At 36.5% G+C, this 24,665-nt stretch overlaps 2 protein-coding genes across 12 annotated transcripts in view; both read right to left on the reverse strand.

The window, feature by feature from the left end:
- LOC6052234 (transcription factor mef2A) overlaps positions 1–2,280 on the reverse strand; it is a 55,984-nt gene extending 53,704 nt beyond the window's left edge. For 2 of the 5 annotated variants that reach the window (XM_038260654.1, XM_038260653.1), the window contains exon 1: positions 1,394–2,278. In XM_038260654.1, coding sequence (XP_038116582.1) covers positions 1,394–1,473 — 80 coding nt within the window. In that variant the 5' untranslated portion in view covers positions 1,474–2,278. Of the gene's footprint in view, positions 1–1,393 lie in introns of all 5 variants that reach the window. The other 3 variants (XM_038260650.1, XM_038260651.1, XM_038260652.1) reach the window with 3 other exon arrangements.
- Positions 2,281–6,978: 4,698 nt separating this feature from the next.
- Positions 6,979–13,239, reverse strand: LOC6050603 (lebercilin). Of its 7 annotated transcripts, none has more exons than XM_038265357.1 (7): positions 12,947–13,239; positions 12,810–12,846; positions 9,865–10,066; positions 9,552–9,808; positions 8,268–8,487; positions 8,105–8,212; positions 6,979–8,030 (listed from the first exon to the last, which is right to left on the reverse strand). In XM_038265357.1, the coding sequence occupies exons 2-7, from the start codon at positions 12,839–12,841 to the stop codon at positions 7,134–7,136; spliced, it is 1,716 nt and encodes a 571-aa protein (XP_038121285.1). In that variant the 5' UTR covers positions 12,842–12,846; positions 12,947–13,239; the 3' UTR covers positions 6,979–7,133. The 7 variants fall into 7 exon arrangements, with proteins under 7 accessions (XP_038121285.1, XP_038121284.1, XP_001867180.2 ...); XM_038265356.1 differs by having other exon boundaries at positions 6,979–8,036; XM_001867145.2 differs by having other exon boundaries at positions 8,087–8,212.
- Between the last annotated feature and the right edge of the window lie 11,426 nt (positions 13,240–24,665).

Here is a 24,665-nt window from a genome sequence, read left to right on the forward strand (position 1 = left end):
TGTTTTGCTTATACTATTATTTTTTGTAATTATATTTTGTTAATGTATATGGGTCATTCCATCTGAAGCCGAACAGCATTTGAAAATTACCCTCTCCGATCCTCCTCAAATTTGGCAGGGCTGTTGATACTATCAAAACATGCAAGAATCCCGAATTTCATCCAAATCGCACCACCCAGGAAAGGACGTAGAATTCATTCCCGAGATAAACATTTCAATTTATTTATTTGTTCTACCTGTATTTCGCAATTGCAAACTTTAAATGACGAATCTCAAACCACCCAATTTTTTTTATTTGACCTTACCATCGCATTCTCCGGCCAATTTTACATAAGAATCACTTGTCGACAGAAATGAATATGTTTCGTTCCAGAGTTATCGAATTTTAAAGTTTTGAGTATTTGAGATTATCTACATCGGCTGCATACGCCACATCTATTAGAAGCACTCAGGCGCGCTGATCAAAAATTGCTACCTGGTCATTTATTGGAATTAGATTTCATATTAAATAATCTTCAGCAAATTGAGCAAATATTAACTTGAAACACTATAAGAAACTGGAGTATAATCGCGAATGTTTATCTGCTAGAAAAAAAGAGATGAATTTCTGTGCTAACCCACAGGACAGAGCAATAACGACATACAGTGCAGGGCAGAATTGGATTCCGGCGGAACAAGCAGAAAAATGCAATTGATCTTGTAAGTAACACTGAACAAAAAGTGCACGATTGAGTAAAACATATGAATTAAAATGATTAAAATTTGTTAATACGTTGTATTCTCGTGAAAAACGATCACAAGGAGTAGGAAAAGGATTTGTGGAAAATGTAAAGATGAAAAATGTAAGAAAATCACAAGCATTGCTACTAACTAAATTTCAAGTTTCTATTTATCTATCACATAGAAATAACTGTATTTTTTTTTTATTTCATTTAAGTACTTGGTAACGAATGATCAAATTTCGGTTATCGTCACCATAAATTTAAAAAAGTTTGAAATACTTTCGAAATACTTTTGAAATGTTTTAATTCATGCATGCTAACAATATGATCGGTAAAGATAAACAGAATGTACTCACTATGTACTTAATTTGCTTAAAATAACAAAAAAACACATTTTGTTAGTATACTGTATCTTTGGACATCATAATAAATGAAAATTGTGAAAATATGAACAAAATTCTGAAGTCCATAATCATGCTGTCTTTTGAGCCATGCGGCCTTTTGAGACGTTTTGCCTTCTAAGCAAAAGACAAAATTCGGCCTTCCAAGATTCTGCCTTTTGAGTTTCGGCTTTTTGAGGCAATCCTACAGTAGTATCAGTACACAAAAGAAAAAATTAAAAGTTTTGAAAGAAAAAATAAATTATTATTGTCAATAGAGGGATAACTTACCAGCAGTTGAGCTTTTTGATAGCACCCAAATCCGACTGCTTGGATCGCGCAATGACCATTTCTTCCGTAAGCCGGGCCATGGTTCTGTGTCCGATCCCACACAGGAATCTCCGGCTTCAGACAAAATCAATTCACCACACACGGTTGTTGTTTTTGTTGTTGATTATTTTTCTGCCTTGGGCTCGCCTACTACCTGCTGCCTACCCCACACTAATCCGACCTTCAGCGCTTACTTAACCGCGCTGGCTGTGCTCCCCTATTTACAGCTGCTCTGTCACACATTGATTTACACTTTGAATTGACTTTCGTAATTATACCTCTTCCTTCAGCGGAATCGATTCCCCCCGGAATGATATCTGCACTAGTTTCACTCTTCACTTTACTATTTTATTTTCTTTATCTACTTCTTCGGCATCAAATTCTTTCTGGTGGATTTTCTCTTGTTATGCCTCGATTCGAATCAAAGCAATCGAATTTCCCTTCATTCACTGTACGCTCTCTTCATCGAAGGTTGCTTTGTCGATACACCGAATTCCACTTCCACACACACTTTCTGGATTCTTTTTATGTTGAAGGAAAAACGCGAAAATTTAAATAGCTTGCACTTGCAGCGATCGGTGAAAATTTGTTAAGAGGAAAATTCTTTACTGAAAAAGAACGATCTCTTGCCTCTTTTCCTACAGCCCACACTCGACGAAGCGAACGCAGATAGAGAAATCTTGCCAAAGTTGCCGAACAAGTTTTTTATACTGCTGCTACCTTCCTGTATTTACTCAAAATTTCACGCACGCACGCACGAAACGACCAACCACGACCGCGTCTAGACGAACATTGACATTTCAAAATACGCGAGTAGAGCTCTGAAGTTGCACAAGGAAAACGGAATCACGAAATGAATGAATCATATGGGCGAAGAACACAAAGGGGGAAAGAAACGTCAAAAGGTACAGCTGTATTAATCGTACCGAAAAGTCTGTACCGGGACAAGTACGCAGCCAGTAGTATGGTTTTTAGGGTGACCCACAGAAAACAGTAAAATTTTAGAACTAAATAATAGAATAGGTAAGTATTTGTATGTGCATTTATCTTGTTTAGTTTTAGTTTAGCATAAGTTTGATAGTGTAATGCTTGTAATCGAAAAAAATATCAGCGGTGCTCTTAGATAGATTAGAACTACATAATAGAATAGGTAAGTATTTGTATGTGCATTTATCTTGTTTAGTTTTAGTTTAGCATAAGTTTGATAGTGTAATGCTTGTAATCGAAAAAAATATCAGCGGCGCTCTTTTGGCCTGCACTACCACAGTTTGCCGTAAGTTTATATTTGTCAGGATGGAAATTACCAGCCCGGGAGCATGTTGACAGCTCCCATACAAACTGAGCGTACCCCTTTTTGTGGGCCCAGTGGGCCTAAGATGGCGACCTTTGATATTATCTAGCCAAACATCTGAAAATGGTGAATAGTTTAAATCAGAGTTCGGAAACTCACTCACGGGTTACTCAACCATGAGGAAATACTTAGTTACCTGCGAGTAAATTACTCAACACTCTCGGTGAGTGTGAGGGCTTTGCTCATTTACTCACAAAGAGGGCTCATGAGGGCTATTTTTGAAAACAAATTTCGAGATGTCAAACTCTACATTGGTGAATTTCTTGCTCACTCAACAGCGGAAAAGTAGTCCTGATGGTAGAGACGCAGTGCTATTAATAGAGTAATCTACGTGCGCATGTGTTGCGTGTACGTACACGAAAAAGATTGAGGTTAAATTTTGTCCGGACAGCAAAATCAAATGGTGCGCTAGTGTGTGTACGCGAAACGTCATAAAGCTCTATTAGAAGTTTTTTTTTATCACAGTGGTTCAAATCCTGATTTTTATCTGTTTTTTTTTTTTCAACGAGTTTTGTGCTACCGACGGATAGGTCGGAGGTTGTTAAGACTAGGAATGCATCTGCGGGTGGATTTTAACAGCTTTACCAGCAGTGGATGGCCGTGTTGCTGAGGTAAGTGGCCACTCCCAGTCGTCGACAGTTGTATAAATGTGTTATGCTGCAGAATCGGGACATCCGGAAGAAGTTACAGTAGCTGCCGGTGGCTTTGGCTTAGAGGTTCACTGAAAATTTAAAAAAAGCCGATCCAGTGCTTTGGACAGCTTTAGGCTAGGGCCACCGGCATCCGCTGAGGCTCCACTGGCGTGTCCTGGTTTTTAGGCAAGGCATTTTGGTAGAACTGACAGCGACCGGGAATGGCCACAGTTGCACAGCTGTCGAAGGGAGTGACCATTACCCACAACAACACGGCCATCTTCTTTTGGTATGGCTGCCAACATCCACCCGCAGAAGCTGCCCCCGTCTGCGGCCTCCGATTTATCCCGCGGTAGGTCAATCCACAACAGATTTCGACCGGTCGCCCATCTTAAAATTATGAAAATAATTGCCCATCCGCCAGCCGCTGGACTTCGACAATCCAAGGTTTCCTTTTCAGCAATGAAAAAAAAATACTAGACAGACAACAAAAAAAAAGTTTATGCCTAATTAATACCAACACCAAACCTTCGGATTTACAGATATTGACGCTACCTCGAATGTACAACCGATTGATAGAGACGATTGATTTTGGATTGATATGTTCATTGATTCTATAAATAACACATTGTTGGAAACGGCCTACTCACGCCCTCATTTTACTCAAATATGAGTAAATTTACTCAGCCCTCACACTCACGGTGAGTAACGAGAGTGTTTGCTGTGAGGAAGCCTACTCGATTTGTGAATAAGCATTCTGGAATCATTTTCTTGAAAAACTTGTTTTCAGATACGCCACGTTAAAATGTTAGTCTTGAACAGTTGAAGGGAGCGTACCGCGAAAGCCGTCACGAAAACAAAGTTTCCTAGATGCAAATTTTGAGTTGCGTATTTAATGGTCGGAATCCGACGAGGCCCACTCGCCATCTGTCGGTGGATACGCGCAACTCACGAAAATTGTCATGTTAAGAGACGGCTGGAAATTACCGAGGAAATTACTGTCAAATGTTCTTTGAATGGAGCACTTCCATTCGAGCAGTTTTTGCTTTTTTCTACAATGTATTCCTTATGAGAAAACTGTCATTTCTACCACTCGAATCGGGTGCTCCATTGCAACAGGGGCGCCGACTAGTCCAAAATGTTGGGGGGGCACGGTTGTTTTCCGAAATCAATAGGTAAGAGTGGCGATTAGATGTTTATGTTTCTTGTATATCACGAATTAAAAAAAAAATTATTACGATGTGAAACGGATTTTTTTCATCCGGAATCCATTTTTTAAGAAATATATAATTTATTAAAACGTGATTGAGAATGTTAATTGGAGGGAATTTTTCATATGTTTGGAAGGCGAATTCATTCTCATTGTCATATTCGTAGTTATTTTCTAGAAGTAACAGTCAATAATAAAAATAATCACATATTTAGAAATTCAACAATACAAATATTCTAAAAATAAAAACAAAAGTTAAATGCAAAAATTTAGAACTTCAGAAATTTGAGAATACAAATACACGTTTAAAAAAATATCCATTTTTCAAATCTGCTATTTAGAAAAAAAACAGATACACCAAATTCAATATTCCAAAATTAAAAAAAAATACAGAGAAACCTCTCTTTATTTTTGAAAGCTTCAAAGGCGTTTTTTAGATCTGAACCTTCAACCTACAAATTGCTTTTAAAAGATTGCAAAAATGTTGCGTCGTTCCAGAGAAATTTACAAATCAAAAAAACGTAACGCATCGCATAAAAAGAGAAAAAAAAAATAAAGAAAAAAAAATCTAGGGTTACAAAAACTCATGACTTGAAAATGTTAAGAAATCAAAAGCAGAAATTTAAACAATCAGAAATTTAGAAATAACAATAAAATTCAATGTTTAAAAAAAATCGAAAATTTCAAAAGAAGAGAATTTATGAATTAAAGAATTTAAGAATTTAAGAATTTAAGAATTTAAGAATTTAAGAATTTAAGAATTTAAGAATTTAAGAATTTAAGAATTTAAGAATTTAAGAATTTAAGAATTTAAGAATTTAAGAATTTAAGAATTTAAGAATTTAAGAATTTAAGAATTTAAGAATTTAAGAATTTAAGAATTTAAGGATTTAATAATTTAAGAATATAAAGATTTAAGAATTTAGGGATTTAAGAATTTAAGAATTTAATATTCAATTTTTAAGTATTATTTTCTACTCCCTAATTTTTGATATATTTTTTGAGGATGCAGTTAAAATTTCTATAGCCTTTTTATTTTTTTAAATCGATCATGAATTGCAGAAAGCAATACACTTGTGTTTTATGATTATAATGTGGAATTGTCTCAGATTATGTTTTAATTTGTCAGCTTCTCAGTAAATCGGTGTTCTAGTTTCCAAAATTTACTTTTGAAACAATTGTATTTTTCAGCTAAAATTGGTATAGAACGGTTAACAAATGTATTTGAAATCTTTTCAAATCCTTTCTAAAATTACTAAAAAAATATTGAATTCCTCAGCATTTTTGTAAATGTAAAGCAGTCATCAAATGACCATTTTGAAAAGTGTTTCAGTTTATATTCGCTAAATCCTGATCTACAATGGCAAATCGCAGAATGTTGCGTTTGAAAACTTGGTGATTGTAGATAAGGTGCTATGGAAAAAGTACATTGGTTTTGTTTTTGAAACAACATGCACAGATACAAATCTTATGAGCAAATCCGTAAAATTTATGTTGACGATATCTCTCAAATCATATACCGATGCCTCTGTGCTCTTGTACTAGATAACTGATTTTCCTAGAGAGCACAGTGGTATAGATAAAACGTTGTCGATTTAGAAAAAAAAATGCATCTAAATCCAGAAAATTGTAAACGATTTTGTTCGAAAAATTTCAGCGATTTCGAAAACAACAAATGTTTTTGAACTATTTTACGGATTCGCTTACAAGAATTCTATCCGTGTGTACAAACAATGTTCCATTTAAGTTTAATATACTATTTTCAATTATTTCTGTGTTTTTTTACATTTGAAATAAAAATATTTTTCTTCCAAAATTTCTGGGGGGGCACAATGTATGCGCTGCCCCCTCAGCCAAATTTTAGGGGGGGCAAAAAGTACCGTGCCCCCCCAGAGTCGGCGCCCCTGATTGATAACATTGATTTTAAGCAGTTTAATAAATGATCAAAACAAAGCTGATCGCATACTGTTTAGAGTCAGCTTTGAGCGACATAGCGCAATCGGCCTCTTTGAGCCAATCGCTCAACCGACGACGCTGCAATCGCTATACTAAATACCCGATTGGAGTGAGCGCCACGATTGAGTTTTCAGTAGCGATTGGTGTGGAGGTGACAAACGGTAGGAATCAATCAGAGCAGTTTTGCGTTGCGTTAAATTTGTACTCGCGAGTGAATGAATCATTTTGGAGTAATCAGGACTCTTGGTTTCTGTAATCGAAAACATTTTTTCTCGTTTTTTGAAGCTTTTGGAAGCATTGTTGGCGACCGACTAAGTGAATAGTAAGGAGAACAAATCGAAAGCAAAGTTTCTGATTCCAATACCGTTTGACCAGGACTAAATAAATAGACATAAAATTATAGTTGTTTACAAAATATATTTTTCCACAGAATACAATCGTAAAAATATATACATTCAAATCGTCACTCACTGAAGAAAGCGTGATTAACGTATGCTCCTAGCACACACAAACGCGTACATTATAAAATAAAGCACATTTTCGCTTCCCATCTCACTTCTCAACGCCCTCTCCGTCGATGGCCTTCAGCGCCTCGAGCAGATTCTTCTTTTTCTTCGGATCAATCTGAATTCGCTTCTGGCTTTCCTTCGTTCGCATGCTGAGCGATTTGTGCGAATCTTTCCCGTTGATTTCGTCACAAAACGAATCCAGCAGGCTCTCCTTTTTCAGGATGCTTTCCCGAATTTCTCGCTTCATCGATTCAAACTCTTTCGAAGACGAATCCCTTGAGACGGTGGTGCTGCTGTTTGATTCTTGGTCGGTATCGCCGGAAGAGGCGCTCGCCTTCCGCGCTTTGAGCTTCGTGTCCTTACCGAGCGATCCGTTCATCAGCGGTCCTCCCATGTTACGGATTTGCTCTTCCAGCTCGCTGATGTGCGCTTTGTGGTCGTAGATTTCGGTTATTTTTGCCCGTCCCTTCTCTGGAGAGGAATCCGGCTCGTAATCGTCTTCGTACGAGACTTCCGTGGTTTGGTACAGTTTCTTGTTCCTGCGCTGAAGTAAACTGTCCGTTGTCGATCCGTTGCTGAAGGGAATGTCCTTCTTCAGCTTGAACAGCTCACTTTCGATTGCCTGGTCGAATTCTGCCTCCTGCTGGAGCGCGTACTGATTGAAATCCTTGCAGAATGACTCGTCAAACTGATGTTGCTGGTTTGGGTCCTTGTCGGTTCCGTTGAGGTTCTTCTCCTCGTGCACTCGAACCGTGTTGTGGCGCTTCTTAATCTTGCTGGATTTTGCCGGCGTTACGGCGGGCGTTGGATCCACCATGCTGCTGTTCAGGGGTTCCAGCGTTTTCGGGCTGGGCAGCTTGTGGTCACCGTCACCACCCTCGTCGGGGATTCGTTTGGGGGCAATTTCCATGTTAGTCACCGGAGCCGGTTCTGCGAGGTTCTGTAACTGAAAGGATTGATTAGAAAGCTGGCGGTGAAATGATGTGATGCTCGTACCGGGAACGCCGGCCTCACCGGTGATCCGTTGGGAAGTCGTGCCAACTGGCCAGACGTGGGTTTTGACGGTTTCATCAGATAATTGCTGTTTTTCAGCAGCGTTGACGGAGTTCGTTTTTCGTAGATCTTAAAACGTAGAAATTTCAGCAATGACATAAACTACAATTAATAATCTTCATACCTCAATAACCGAGTTCAGCCGTTGAATCTCGTGGTGCGCTCGTTCCAGTTTTTGCGCAATTTCCCGCTGTTTGAGCACCTCCTGCTGGAGCTGTGCCTTGAAGTTCTTCGTCTCAAGCTGCAGCCTTCGGGCCAGCAGCTTGGTATCGTTGTCTTTTTCGATCAAACGCGTTTCGAGATCACGCACACGCTCCGCCAACCGTTCGCGTTCCTCGAGATGTCTGGAAGAGATTTTTAAATAATTCTAAGCAAATTCTTACCAAACTAATTGTAGGGTCTGATCCCTTCGAGTGTGATACCCCTTGGCACATGAGGTGTGTCAGTGGTAGTCGTGGGAGAGAAGAGCGACAGTGGGCGGGAGAGTAGGAAGAACAAGAGACTGACAGTCATGGATGAACGGGGAGTGGAAGTGCACGTTGCGCGGAGTGGTGTTGCGACGCGAGTGGTTCGAGAGGTACCGGAATCAGGTTCCGAAGGATCCGCAGAGGAATCGGCGACGGACTGTAGGTCAGGGGTGATCGGGAGGATGACTGGCAGCCAACAAGCTGCGTCCGTTACGCCGGGACCTTACAATCTGGCGACGAGGATGAAGCGCAGGTAACAGTGATTTTTTTTGTGTGATGGAATATAGGGCTAAGCAGGCCATTGTTTGAAGATGTTTTTTTTTTTTGTTTTCAAATGAGTGTGAGTGCACTCAGAAAAGGAGGAGGAGAGATACTGTGAGGAGTTTCGACCGTTTGATCATCGTTTGAGAAAGGCGAAACGTCAAACAAAACATGGGTGCGTTTAGTGATCCAAAATAAAACGATAAGTCAAATAATGTTGACGTAGGACTTCGGTCGTATGACGTAGGATAAGTTTGAAATGTAGTAAATGAATTTATTTGATGTTAAGTTTCCAAACGGTTTTGACAAAGAATTTCAACAATATGACGTAAGACAAGTTTAAAATTTATAATTTGAATTGAAGGATGATTCATCAACTTTTGAGTTAAAAAAAATGGCACATGAGGTGTGTCAGTGGTAGTCGTGGGAGAGAAGAGCGACAGTGGGCGGGAGAGTAGGAACAAGAGACTGACAGTCATGGATGAACGGGGAGTGGAAGTGCACGTTGCGCGGAGTGGTGTTGCGACGCGAGTGGTTCGAGAGGTACCGGAATCAGGTTCCGAAGGATCCGAAGGATCCGCAGAGGAATTGGCGACGGACTGTAGGTCAGGGGTGGTCGGGAGGATGACTGGCAGCCAACAAGCTGCGTCCGTTACGCCGGGACCTTACACTAATCTTACTTGTCCTTGTTCAGCTGAATCAGGTGCTTGTTCTGGTCGGTAATAGTTAGAATGTGAGCATCTTTCTGCTTCAACTTGTTAATCAGTTCCTTGTTCTGGTTCAGCAGATTCCGCGCCTTCATCTGGTGCGTCCGAATCTCTTCCGCGTGTGAGTGCAGCAGTTTTGGCAATTCTGCGTTCGAATTCTCGTACTTGGACAGTGCAGAATCTTGACGTTTCTGGAGTGCCCGCAGCAGCCGGTTGTCCTTGGTCAGTTCCTACAGAAATATCAAACTTTACTAAGCCCTAACTAAGATCAAAAGTCTCTTCTTACGGCAATGGTTTGGTGCGCCGCTTCGAGCTGGTTCTGCAGCTGCTTGAAGCGCAAAACTCGCGCCGACATGACCCGATGTCGGACATCGTTGCTAGAAATCACAATCGCCGGTTGCCTGGCAGCGATCGCCTTCCTCCGGTGCAGGGCCGAAAAGTTGGAGCTCTTGTTCGAGTACAAACTCTCCATGCTTCGCATAGAAATCCTGAAAATAAACAGACAAAAGTTAGTTTAATACGTTTAAACGACTTAGTTGAACCACATCACGGTTAACCTCATTTTGAACGATAAGCAAGGACGAATCTATAATTAATTAATTCAATCAGCACTCAAAAGGACTAAGAGTGAAAGTGGGTTTGAATTTTTAAAACGTTTCACGAAACACCGGCGTGACGAACGGCTAGCAAGCAACTAAAACTGACTTGGCTAACAATTATGGCCGTATCTAGTCGTCCCGTTACTAGGTGAATCGTTTTTATGTTACTACCGGGGGCAAACATGAATCCCTTTCAAGGGTGTGCTTCCGTGCTTGATGGGGTGCAAGGATGGCGAGTGGGGTTGATTGAAAGGAACAGTGCTCCGATCGAAAAAGCATGTCAATATTCACGTGGCGGTTGGTTTGTTATTGGTGCATGATTCACTCCAGTTGAAAGTGAGGGTGGATTGGCAACGAGGAGTTTTAGAAGATGTTAATAAAAAATAGTTTTATAATCTTTAGAAAAGTAACATCTTGGTGATTATTTTCAATAAGAGAAGTTCATGATCACCAAAACTTTACTATGACTATTAGCATAGAGTTCATCATCGATTTAGTACCCAAACAAATATGAACGTGAGAGAAGGATCCTTACGTTTCTGCCCACACTGCAGATTCAGAACTGTATTGTTGTTTTAACATTTATGTTCAAACTCAATCCACTTTAACGCATCATCTTTGCGATTAACTTTACGCAGTAGGCCTGGCCATTAGAAACCATGAAAACCTATTAGGTTTTACGCCGACTCAATTTTTAGGTTAGAAATATGACAGCTTGGCTGTCCTGATTACATTTTTTCACGTGTGTCTCATTGAAAATGTGTGTGCGTGTGCGCTCGTGATTTCAGGCTGTAAATCCTAATGACAATTTTTTGAGGCTTTGGGCAACAGTTTTTTCTTAATTTTTGTTTATTCGGATTTTTTTACGATCAAAGAAGACATTCTGCTTCATTAATTAGTCCTTCGGTTAGTCCATAACTGCAAGTCTCCATAGAGTGTTGGCAGCTGTCCATACAAAAATGCTGTTAAAATATTCTAAAAACTTTACCTTGAGAACTGATTTTCTAATCGATTTGTTGTTTTCGACAAAGTTGTAGGTGCCCACTTTCAGTACGCTAAGTTTTTCGGCCAAACCTCAACACTTTTGCAGTTTTCCGATATCAAAACACCATCAGAGAAATCAACTAATCGATAGAATCAATGCGGAATAATTTAAATTTCACCTACTTTGTCTCCAACATTCCGTAGAACATAAAAAACATCTCGAGTTGTTTATAAATGAAGGAATATTTATAAATTTTAAAGTACAGTCCAGACTCGATTATCCGAAGGTTTCGGATAAAATTTACTTCGAATAGTGAAAACTTCGGATACTCGAAACACGAAAAAAAAAACATTTTTTTTCGTTGTCTGATTTTTGATTGTCGAGCTTCATAATATAAAAAAATGCATTTTGTTTTGTAACAGGCAATAAACAATTCAAATTTGTCTGAAATGGGGTCTCAGAACTCGAATTTGATGTCAAAACAACAAAAATAAAAAAAAATGTTCGTGATTCGACTATCCGAACTCCCATATAAACCTGCGCATAATCGAACTTCGGATAATCGAAACTTAGGATAATCGAGTCTGGACTTTAAAACTGTCGAAACCTTGTTTGCCTGTTTTCCCCAGGCATAGGGGACAACCACAGTTAAATAAGGCAACACATGCCATTATGGCTAATGTTCCGTTAAATCAGTTCTAATCCTTTTTGAATATCATTGGTCCTGATTTTGGATAAGGTTCACCGTCCGCTGAACGTATTTTGAGCATTTTATTAATTTCTAGGTTTCAGATGTTGAGACATGCATTCTAATGCTCCTAGCGGCGTCCTTCGAACTATTGCGGTTCTTGTATAGAAAAGTATCACTTTTCGACATTGTTCAAGCGGAAAAAACAAACGTTTCACAGAAGAAAAAAAAGCAAATTCATGGGTGATTTCCAGAAATACAAAAAAAATCAACTGGATGCAAAATAATTTTTTAGCACTCATCCTATTCCAACTTGGAAAAACCAAAGGCAAAACTCATTAGATAAATGTACGACTCGTGCTGTAAAATTCTTCTATTTGCAACTTGTTGCCATGACTTTTTACCTGTAGAAGTCATGACCAAGCTTGACCACCCACGTTTATAAAAAAAATCAGAAGTATTTTTCTATGTTTTCAAAGTTCTAAAAAATCCGGTCTTCCATAAAAACTACACATTAAAGTTTATGACATTTTGAAGAATATCAGTCAACTTTGCGGTTCTTATAAAAATCGTACAGGCGCATCAAACTTATTGTAATATTTTTTTCGCGTCTAGATACGAATTCGACTTCCAAAATGAAAATAAAAAAAGAAAACTATTTGTGCTCAGCTTACTGTCTTTGCATATAGGACATTTATGCGAACATTGGCAACACAATATGTTTGAAATTTTATTAACCGAAATAGTTATAAAAGAAAACTATTCAAAATAAGCAAATCCTGGAACGACATTGAAAGAAAGAAAACGCTAGTGCTATTTTCAATTCTCCAAGGAAACATGAACGAAAGGAGTATTGTAAATAAATAAAATTCACTTTCTACGCATACCCACAAATAAAAAGGCAAAATGAAAAATGGACAATGTAAAACTTGTTTATGATTTCAATTAGGAATATTTACCCCGTTTCAACGCCTAACGAAGTTTTGAGCATCCTTGCTGCATGCGAAAAATTACGCGTTTCATTAATTTTAAACTGATTTCTCAAGAGAATAGCCACTTTTAAGTAAAAATCAAAGACATTTACTGAAATACTCACGATGACCGCATACTGGATGACATTTTCGGATCAATCGGTTATTCCGCAGGACAGCAAACCGGAAACGAAAAGGAGCTCTTTCACCGTTCAGCTTGTTTGAGCCGTTGCGCGCCAAATTCAAACAGTTTGCCAGCCAATCCACACCCGGCTTCCCGCAAAGACACCACTTATGCTGTAATTAATTCACAATGGACCGTTTTCGCTGTGTAAAATGCAAATTTTCTTCTCAGCTGATTTCCGAACTCGACTGCAACACGACTCACGTTGGGATCCTGCGGTTGTTTGTTTTGCTTCGTAACCATGGGTAACCGTCAATGAATCGGTTCCTTGGTTGAAATCTACTTAGGTTTTTCCGACAGAGCTTTGGTCGATTTTCCCAGATTTTTATCGACGAAAGGCAGGGTTGTTATGGTTTTAGATTTCTTTTGGAAAAAATATTTTTGTTCAAAAAGCCTTTTACAATCCATTTGATCTGCATTTAGTGCATCTATCTAATCTATATGCCTCATGACTGGGCTGAATAAGGGCATATTATTGAATTATGTTTCAATTAGATTTAAAACTTGTGATCTAAAAACCAATGTTTGTTTTTTTTTTGTCTTTTTGCCTTTCTTACTAAAGAAAGGTATAGGGTTTGCTTTTGGCTCCGACGCCAAATCCAGCTTCGTTCCCAAATCATTTCTCGAGAAATATTCATTCGAAAAATCTGCAAAAAATCATGGACGATCGATTTTCGACGCCCGATCGATTGACAATGACAGAATTGGTTTATCTTCAATATCCGAATATTGGCGCTTAATTTACTGTAGAGCACGCGTGACGTCCGTGTGTGGTAAAAAAGTGCTCAATTTTGTGGTAGGGGGTTTCTCAGAGCCCACATTATGGATTTAAGCTCTCTTAAGCCGCATTTAAAAGGCGATGTGCTGAACCTGAACCAGTTCCATACCAAATTTGAATTTATCCATTTTTTATGGGGACTCGGAGTGTGTTTTGACCTGATCAGGCGGTTTTCAAATGAAAATTCGGTAGAAAATTGAAGTATTGAAATCGTTTACTTATCCAAAGAATTGCATTTTTCGAGCCCTACTACCTCCCAAATTTTCATCCATGTCGGTAATGTGGTTCTTGATTTACAGCTTGAGGACTAATTCACTGTGAGGGGGAAAAGCCCCTAAAAAAGGTAAAAGCCAACTTTCACCGAATGCCAAAACTATTCCTTTGGCATTTTATCTATTTTTTTTCTCCATATCATAATCTAGACGATAATCGAGGTTCTAAAACAAATTTGACCTCATTCGGATTTACCGTTCAGATTTTAGAAAATTTCCATTTTTGCCTTTCTTACTAAAGAAAGGTATAGGGTTTGCTTTTGGCTCCGACGACAAATCCAGCTTCGTTCCCAAATCATTTCTCGAGCAATATTCATTCGAAAAATCTGCAAAAAAATCATGGACGATCGATTTTCGACGCCCGATCGATTGACAATGACAATGCTAAAACTACTGTTACAATTCGCCCCATGTGTCCCGATTCGCCCCAGATGACGGTAAATTGATAATTATTTTTTTAAACTTTGAAACTCATTTACTAAACTTTAAAAAAATGCATATGGGACATTTTCGCAAACAAGGGCAGTAAATTGATGCCTCTGTGCTCTCTTATGCTAACTAGATAGGAATCCCAGCAAGCTTAGTACAAGAGAAATGTAGTTAATTAATTTCAAGCTTTGCTTAATTTTATTTGCCCATACATTCTATACCATGACAAAAAAAAAACTGCACGGAGAGACTGTGCCCAGAAATTTTAACAATTAAAATTGTTGATTTTACTTTCGTAAATTTCACAAAAACGTACTTGTTACGGCCAATTTTCAGTTGAATCAACCAAAATTCAGTAATAATTTAATAACCTGTTTGTTGAAAATGCTAAAGGCAAAAAGCTAACAGATTTCCCGAACTCGAATGAACGTGCTCGACTGTTAGCTTTGGTTTTAGAAAAATCAAGATTTTTTTTGGTTAAATGTAAATATCAATTGGTTGATTATTTAAAAGATGAACTTGGGTTTGTTTACGTTTGTCATTTGAAGTCAGGATTCGAACAAGAGCGGTCGATTTGTTGAGTTTGTGTTGTTAATTGTGAAGTGAGAGAATGTGAAAATCACACTATTTGGCTAATGTTGAAGTGCAAATCGAAGTGAACACTGTTGCAACTGTGGAGGTGCAATTGGTGAGTAAGTTTGTTGATGATTTCTTTGCAGGTGATAAACTATGAAGAACAAGACGAGGACATTCGCAATGAGGACCTCTGATGCGAGGGGACTTCATGACAATGTTTTAAGGAAAGGGAAGGGCAGTGAAAGGAAGAGGCGGGCGAACTCTTGCACGACAATACTTGCACGGGCAAATTTAACAAAAGGTTGGTATTTAACAAAAAGTAAGTATGGATTTATTTTTACATAACAATTTATCTGTTGTGATTTTAATTAGAAAACTGAATAATCAAAAACCTTCGTGCTTACGATGGATACAATTTTAATGAACCATTTTTTTCAGAATCATCAACCATAAAATATATGGAAATGAGTACACATAATATCAAAATAAAAATTAGATGATGGGAAATGTCTAAAAATAAAATTTATAAAAGATATACAAAAGAAGATAGAAATATTTTAAAAATGCTGTTAATAGAAGACTGCTAAATAAACTGGTAAGTAAAACTCAAAATATTGTTATCAGGAAACGGAGCATTATTGATATTTCTTCTTTCCTCATTATAATTACATTTATTTACGATCCTTTTTTCAGTTTATATAGACAAAATTAAGGATTTTGTATCAAATTACTAATAAATTTTATATGTCTATTTGCAGCAAATGGTTCGTTTTGGTGTAAATTCTGTGTGAAAAATAACTAAACCTGAGACCGTTGTAGATGATGATGACTTATCGGATGATTGCACAGTGATGGTAAGTGAATACAACACTTAATTTTATACAACATAATAACTTACTTGGTGAAATATCTTCAAGGAATTCACGAGAAATTAAACATCTTTTATAAATATGTTTAACAAAATTTGTAATATGTTTTATTATTATTTTTTAGATTTATGCAACGTATTTTTTCAAACTTTAATCAAACTTTACATGTTTTATAATAACAGATAATAAAAAGTTTTGTTTTGATGCTTTTAACAGTAATTTAATAACTTCATGCAAAAAAACAAATTAGTACAAAAAGTTAAAATTTTAGGCAGAATAAATGCGAATATAAAAACACCCAGCATTAATTTGTGAGGCATTATTATAAAATTTACTGCAAATTCAATAAAAATATTGCTAACAATAGCTAATTATTGACTACATGCACGAATGTTTTTCTGTATTTAAGTAAGACATTAGTTAAAATTATAGCTAGAAATTCAGCCCGGCCTGTATCGTTAGATAATTAAAGAAAATATATATCGACACTAACATAAATTATGTTTAATTAAGAAATGTTTTGTTATAATTCACTAATAATTTGCAGCATGCAAAAATATTTCAGTTAATAAAACAAAAAAAATTGTTGAAAAATAGTTGAAAAGTATGGCCCATCCTGTTTTTTACAGAATATTCCACAATATTTCAGCTTAAAACAAAAAAAAAATAGTTAATTTTCTGAAAAAAATATTCTAGCAGTCGACTGCTAGAATTTTTTTCGGCCATTTAACCAACGAAAATGGCAATTCCAACTATTTTTTTAGTTAATTTTAGTTACTGGTGGTCAGCAATTTTGAGTTAACAAAATCAACAATCGATTGTTGAAAAAAAGCTGTGTAAAAAATTAACCCATACTTTTAGTTAAATTAACCAAGATTTTCTTAGATTTGCCCTGGCCGGTCTCTCCGTGCTTAAACGGCTTTTGTTTACTATTCTCCTTTTGATTTCGATTTAACTTATTTGATTCTCTTACTTCTCAACGCTTTTCCACTCTATTTTACTAATTGATGCTGCTGCAACAAACTGTCTGCTTTCCCTTAATTTGGCAGCGATGTCAATTTTGTTTATCATGTGCCTTTTCTTTATTTATCTATTTCAATAATTTCTCATCTTCCCTGTAAATTGCCCTCAATACAATCTAAGCATGTTTGTTACCTCTATTTATTAACTATTGTTAATTTCTTTATCTTCTTCATAAATTACTATCTTTCTTTTACTATTGATTCTTTACATAGTATATTTCTTTCACTGTCCATTGTTTTGAAACTTCACCTTTTTCTTAAGCAAGTGAGGTTCGAGCCCTTACTCAATTTATGGAATGATTAAAGGATTAACGCAAATATTACTATTGTACTTTTGAAAAACTTTTATAAAATGCTTAGGACCAAAATATTGTAACAAAACACCGCGACAAAAGAAATAGCAACATATAAACACGACTCAACACTAGGAAAGATTTCAGGAGAAAACAATACACAGTAAATAACAATTAGTTTTTGAATTCAAACTAAAAATATAAACAGTTTTTGCTTTAATGAACGTTGATAGGCACACTATAAATGGTGAGGCGCTTATACTTACATCAAACCCTACGTAATGTACCACCCCCGGCCGAGTTAAAATGCGTAACCGGAAAAGAAGGTGTGCATGCCTGGCACGAACACTCAAAGCGTGTTCTAGCGTGTTGCTCGTACTGACTCAGAGCAAGGGTGAGATGTAGGTGTAAGGGCAGTGCGTGTTCGTCGGGAACCTGGTGCATAAGATCGGTCAAGGCCCGTTCTTACACTGAAAATTGCGAATTGCGAATAACATAAACTGTTATTAAATTCTTATGCTAAAATGGATTTTGCAAGAATATTCCATAACACTTTCTGTTATTTTAACAGTATTTGTTATTGAAATGGCATGAATTTAGTTATTACCGTCTGTTCGGGTATTGATATCTTTGATTTTTGTTTTCAGATTTTCTAAATTTTTTAATTTAAAAAATTCGGATCTTTTAATTTCTTTTTTAATATGAATTTTTTTTTGGGTTTTTAAATACTATTTTCCCTAAGTTTATTTCCTAATTTCTGATTCATCCAATTTTGAATGTTGGAGTGGTAATTTTTGAATGTTTTGATTTTTTTTATTTTTCTTCAAGAATGTTCAAATTAAAAAAAACATTTCTACTGGTTGAACCGCATCTAAAATTCAAAGGCGGAGAAGCTTCTGTTACGTCCAATCAATAAATAAGGATAAAAAACTCAAAACTTTAAAGAAATTAAATATTCAGAGTCAGTATGTTTAAAAATGAGTTGAGTGTAGTCCGTAACAACCCTGTTTATTCCATAAATTTTTGTTTGATTTCTTTAATTCTTGAATTCAATTCTTTAATTTTGAATTCCATTTCACCATCACTATTTTGCTTACGTTTTGAGAAAAAATAAAAATTTAGATAACGAATACTAAAGTAAAATTTTGGAAAATTTTCTAACCTTACATTTTTTTAGAATTTTAGAATAATAATTTAAAAAATTAAGAAATCAACAATTCCAAAATATCAGAAATTCAAAATTAAAAAAATAGAATCTTTATGCTTCAGAATTTTAGATGTTTTTCGAATTTTTAACTTTTGGTTTTTTAAATCATTCAATTTTTCTGACAAAATGTATGATTTTCTCTATGGTCCCTATATGCTAAGCAAACGACCAATTTTAGAACAAATCTCTGAGGATGGTGGGGCAACTGCCTCATATTGTCCCACCCTGTGTGCGCTAGTAATTTGTAATTTTCTGTTGAACGGAAATCCAAATCAAATCCAAATTATTTGATTTTTAAACCTAAACATATTGCAAACAAGCTAGGCGCTTTTCATCGTGACCCTTTTCTTAAGCATTTTTTATATGGAGTTCTGCGTTCCTTCCGGACTGACCAATATAACAATTTAAATATTTTCAATGTTGCAAAGTTTGGCCTGGAAAACATTCAAATACATCAAGGGCGAATTTTCAAAAAGAAATGAAATTTTGTAGTAATATTTTTAAGATCATCGAAATTCCCTGACCCAGCTTAAAATTCCCTGACTTTCCCTGACTTTTCCAGGTCAAATAAAATTCCCTGACAATTCCAGGTTTTCCTGACTTTTCCAGAAATCGACACCATGTTACAGCTCATAAAAAGCCTTTTCAACCTAAATTTAGTAACAAATGGGACTGGTCCATTCGGCAGAATGACGGTCGGCGGAATGACGTTCGGCAGACAACCAGAAGGCAGAAAAGGTTATTCGGCAGACAAACATTCGGCAGAAAGTACATTCGGCGGAAAAGTACGAATGGCAGAAAAATGTTCGGCAGAAAAGGTCAAATGGCAGACAGGGTCATTTGGCGGAACGTCGATTGGCAGAAAAGCACATAAGGCAGAAAGGTTCATATGGCAGAAAAGTACAGAAGGCAGACAAACAAATGGCAGAAAAGATCATTAAGCAGAATATATCATAAGGCAGAATATTATTTGGCAGACAAAGTCATTTTTGTCTAACTTCCTACCAGCAACTTTATCGAGACAGGACCCAGTGAGACAACCTGGACTGAGCTTACGACTTAACCTGTAGGTCCGACGGGGGCCAACATTCAATTTCCCGTCCGACGGAAGGCGTGACCAGACAAATCTTTAAAGGGCATAAAATTTCCGATCTTTTGATACCCATACATCTATGTTTTCTATAAAACCCACGTTTTTAAATACCTGGGCTTTTTGCCCAGTTTGATCCACGAGAAAAAAAATTACGAAAGTCCATACATTTTTGGCAGATTGCTCAAACGAAACCATAACAACGTTTTTGCCTAAGTATTTAAAAACGTGGGTTTTATAGAAAACCTTGATGTATGGGTATCAAAGATCGGAAATGGTATGCCCTTTCCAATGCCACAGAGATTGACTTGTGAATCGTGGACCGGTTCGGATGCCGGCGGATTTTCCGACGACGAAATTTCGGGTTTAAACGAAATTCCAACGAAAAATCTATTCTATCGATACAAAGACTCCCAAAACGGTGTTATACCCACAATTAGCAATTCTATGGTAATATATTGACGTTCAGTTAAATTAAATGTTTGCAAAACTAAGTTTAGATAAGTTTTATATAGAATTTCCAGAGTTATTTAAACTTTCATACTAAGTAAGTAGTAAACTTGTTATTCAATCCAAATTATTTTTTAATCAGTCAAGGATGCCTATTTGGAGTTGGGAGACTGGAATTATGGTGATTTATCAACAAATAACTTTATTTATGTTAATTTTTCGAAAGGTGTACAAACTTTTGTTGCACCTTTTTTTATTTCTGTAATAGTATTAGTTATATAACTTTTTATGAAAATCATCTTTTCATGAGCTTTTTATAGCAAAATGTTCGGCATGAGTTTCTGAATAAAACGTAGTACTAGGTTTTTGTCAAACTTTTAATTGTTTATATGTTTCATCACAAAATGTGTATAGTGCCCAAGGAGTGTAAATATTTTTTTTACATACAGTACTTTCTTTTAATGTGTACCAACATTGACCAAAATATGACATCGGTATTACGTCTACAGCCCGAGTTATTCAACTGTCTCATTATGGCTTGGCAGGAACAATGAGACACTCTACGAAAATCAATTATTTTCTAATAAAATGTCATGTTTTAGTATTGTTCCGTTGCAGGTAACTTGCCTTAATTATTTTAAAGCAATTTTACCAACTTGAAACTTTAATTAACAAAAGTTATACCAAAAAGTATTAGAATTTTGTAAAATCCATATATTTATTAGAGTGTAACAAAAATGACTTTTTGGCGGGCATTCAGGGGTTTGTTCCGGTGGGCATACTGAGCCTAAATCCCAAATATGAGCTTGATTGGACGTAACAGGAGCTGGCGCTCCGCCCTTCAATTTTAAATGGGATTTAACCCGTAAAAAAAGATTTTTTCAAAAATGTCACTTTTTGAGGCATTTTGGCCACCAATGCGTTTACCAAAAACATCACTGGCGTGTAGGCCAGATCCTTGCGCATCTTTTGGTATATATAACATTGAAGTTTGGAGCATCCTGGAGCTCGGTACAGACCTTCAAAGTTTGGCATTTTTTCGAAAAATCGGCCCCGGCAAAAAAGATATGCGTCGCACCTCGCGACGCCCGAGACGCCATTTGATTTTGCTGGGACCGATTTTTCGAAAAGATGCCAAACTTTGAAGGTCTGTACCGAGCTCCAGCTCAAACTTCAATGTTTATATACCAAAAGATGCGCAAGCCTACACGCCAGTGACAAACGCAGTGGCAAAATGCCTCAAAAAGTGACATTTTGAAAAATCTTTTACGGGTTAAATCCCATTTAAAATTGAAGGGCGGAATACGTCAATCAAGCTCGGGATTTAGGCTCAGTATGCCCAGAACAAACCCCTGAATGCCCGCCAAAAAGTCATTTTTGTTACATCCTAATATTTATACCAAAAAACTTTATATTTTTTGTTAAATGGAGTTAAAACTCAATAAATTTGCCAAAAATCACTTTCAATTAATATTTTGAAAGAGTTACATATAGTGCGTCCATCCCGGGAATTCCCGGGACAAAATTCCTGGGATTTTTCCAAAACTGGGAATTCCCGAATCCCGGGATTTTTATATTTTATCCGGGAATCCCCGAAATCGGCAAAAATATCAAATTTTGGTCTGGAAATTCAGATTTTGTTGTGGAAATAGATGAACAACGAATCAAAAATAAATATTAAGCATAATTTTACTTATAGAGAATAATGGTTAGATCCGTAAATTGCCTAGCGCTTGAAATATTTTCTCTTCACTTTTATATTCATGAATTTAAATTGAAAAAAAGTAATTTTAAATATTTTTTTATGAAACATCTTTGGCAACAAAGACGAATGTATCGAATCAGAACAGCTGTTTTAGTTTATTTTTTGCATAATGTTTTGATTTTTCTGATTGATTTCGGTTAAAACAGAAACAGAACAAAACAATTAGTACACCGATCTCCAAATTAATTGCTCTGAAATCTCGTGTACTTATTCAGTTTGTACTCCAGATTTTCTCCAGTTGGCGGTAGGGACATTAAGATAATTTGTAAAATATTGTTTGTTATGATTTTATTTGCTGTTTTTTTTATTTGTTGTTTTAGACATTTTAAAAAATTGTTGAAGCTTTTCTGGTCATGTCATATAAAAAATTAAAAATATGTATTTATAAGAGACTTATTTAATTTGAATCACACTGGATTAAAAATTTTGATACATTTAAAAACCAAAGCACAACAAAGAGCAAAAACTAATCTTTCAAGCTATCTAAAACGGCTATTCTTGTTCAGATTGAAGAGTAGATTTTCACCAATGAACAGTATTGAGCTAAATCCATGATTTTTATCGCCCTAAGTTACATAGATTTTGAAAAGAAGAAAAATCAAAGTGTCTCATTGTTACCCATGGGCTGAAAGGAGTGATAAACAATAAGGTAGCCCTGGATTCTTGGTATATTCTTAATTTTGGCCAAACCAAATGAAAGGACATTGTAGCCCAACTCTTTCCTTATGAAACGTCATAAAAAATCTGGAGAAATGTTAGTTTTGGTGTTTATGGCTGCCTATGAGCGAAAAACTAATTTTTGTCCATAATTTACTGTTACACCCCAGAATCAAACATTAATGAATAACTTTTCAAGGGAGCTTCCATAACCAAAGCCACTATTATGGCAGACGTGTATCGTGTAGACACACATTTCCCCAAAATATGAGCCTGTTTGGTTGAAACTACTACTTGTGAGAGCCATTTTATCATTGTTCCCCGTGTCTCATTGATGACTACTCTACCCTAACCTACATTGTCGTGTTTGCCATTATCATTAGAATTGTGAAATTTTGTGCAGTACAAGTGAAAATTATTCCCAGTCAATCAATCGGAATTCTGAAACGGAATTCAATTCGAATCGATTACATATTCCGTGTCAAACGCAACAACCGATACGTACACGGAATAGGAGCGCTAGTTTATTGTAAACTTATGGTACGTTCGTTTAAAGAGCCGGTGCGGCACTGAGTGACGCACTCGTCGGTGCCAGTTTTGGTTCAATCGAACGTCATTTGTCAGTGTGCGTGGAACTCGCATGAAACTGAAAAATATATTGAAAAGCACTAGAGTTTCAGTTCCAAGATGGCGGTGAAACTCGTGCGGAACTAGCGCGAGTTTCTTCAAACAAACACTTTGACAGTGCGGCACTCAGTGCGAAACTAGCCCTCAAACGAACGTACCATTATAGAAACAGACCCCGAAAATTCGATTTCAATACTGAGATATTCTACAAAAACCAAAAAAACTTCGTGCATTTTTGTCATTTTCCATATGAAAGAAGTTTGAAACTTGTCGTGCTATCTTGACACAGCCTGAAATTTGATGTAAGTGCGACAATTGGGTAATAAAGCCCTATGTAAATTTTTATGAACAATTGTAAAAAACACGATAAAAAACCATTTGTGATCACTTTTTTTTTATTTTAATGCAAAAAAAAATATTGACAAGACAAAATTTTTTTGATGGATCAAGTATGGTCCCCTTGGAACGGGCTGTCAAGTAGGACCTTTCATGTCAAGAAGGACAGTGAAGTTAATTTTTTAACTGGTGGATCAATTCTCAAATTTAGTTCTCGGCTTATCAGTCCCAGTAGCAAGTAAAACGAAAATTTTGTATTTTTATATATAATATCATTTTCAAGGGTTTTAAAAAAAAAATTGAATTAAAAATCCATTTTAAATCCTTTGCGGTCGTTGTACTCAGAAAAATAAGCTTTATCGTTATGACCAATAATATCACAAATTTAAACTTCATTTTAGGACCCAATTGGCCAAAGGGATTTCAGGTCAGAAAGCGTTTGACACAGATACGAGCTCGACTACCGTAAACCTTTTCAATTATATTTCGGGACTCCGGCAACCAAATTCAGCCAAACTTCGGGGCAATGCACAGAATGGTCAACCAAACATAACGTAATTGTTATTGTTTACATTGCGTGCTCTCGTTTTTGTTTATTCAAGATCAAACTTTAAAACTCGTTTTTCTCGGAACGTCAAATACGACGTACGACAAGACAGCACGACAGCGATAAATAATTGTAAAGAGAGGTTTGGATTATCTTAACGTGAAGACTTCCATCATTGTCATGATTTTTCGTTCAAAGATATAAATTTTGCGTCGCTATCATTATTTTGACAAAATTCCTCCAACAAGTTGTTTAGAATAGTGCCCTACACATGCTGATTCCTTTTGGTAACGATTATCCCATTCCTTGAAAAGTTATGGAAATCGTCATTAATCAATGACTGCCAAGTAGGACGTCAATGACTGTGCCACCAAATTTTATAAATTTTGAAGCACATTTGATTTAGATCAAAAATTCTTTCAGTGGCTTCAAGAAGGTAACAACCGGCACATGCTGATTCCTTTTGGTGCTGAAATTCGTTAAATTGAATTTAATACAGAATCTATATATTTCGACGGTTTTGTTCAAACACGAATCAGTTCAATACGGAGCGTCGGATCGAGGTGCTTTTTGTTGCGTTAGGTTCGTGTAAGCCCAAGGAAGGTTTATATGCTAAAAAATTTCCACTTTGGCCACTCTTGGAGCGATTCCGGAGCATCTGCAGATTGTATGGAAAAATGTACGTAAACTCAAATTTTGATCACAGGAGGCTGAATTAGCAAAAAAGCAAAAAACGAAAAAA

The sequence above is a fragment of the Culex quinquefasciatus genome, chromosome 3 (genome assembly GCF_015732765.1).
Source record: "Culex quinquefasciatus strain JHB chromosome 3, VPISU_Cqui_1.0_pri_paternal, whole genome shotgun sequence".
Taxonomy (NCBI): Eukaryota; Metazoa; Arthropoda; class Insecta; order Diptera; family Culicidae; genus Culex; species Culex quinquefasciatus.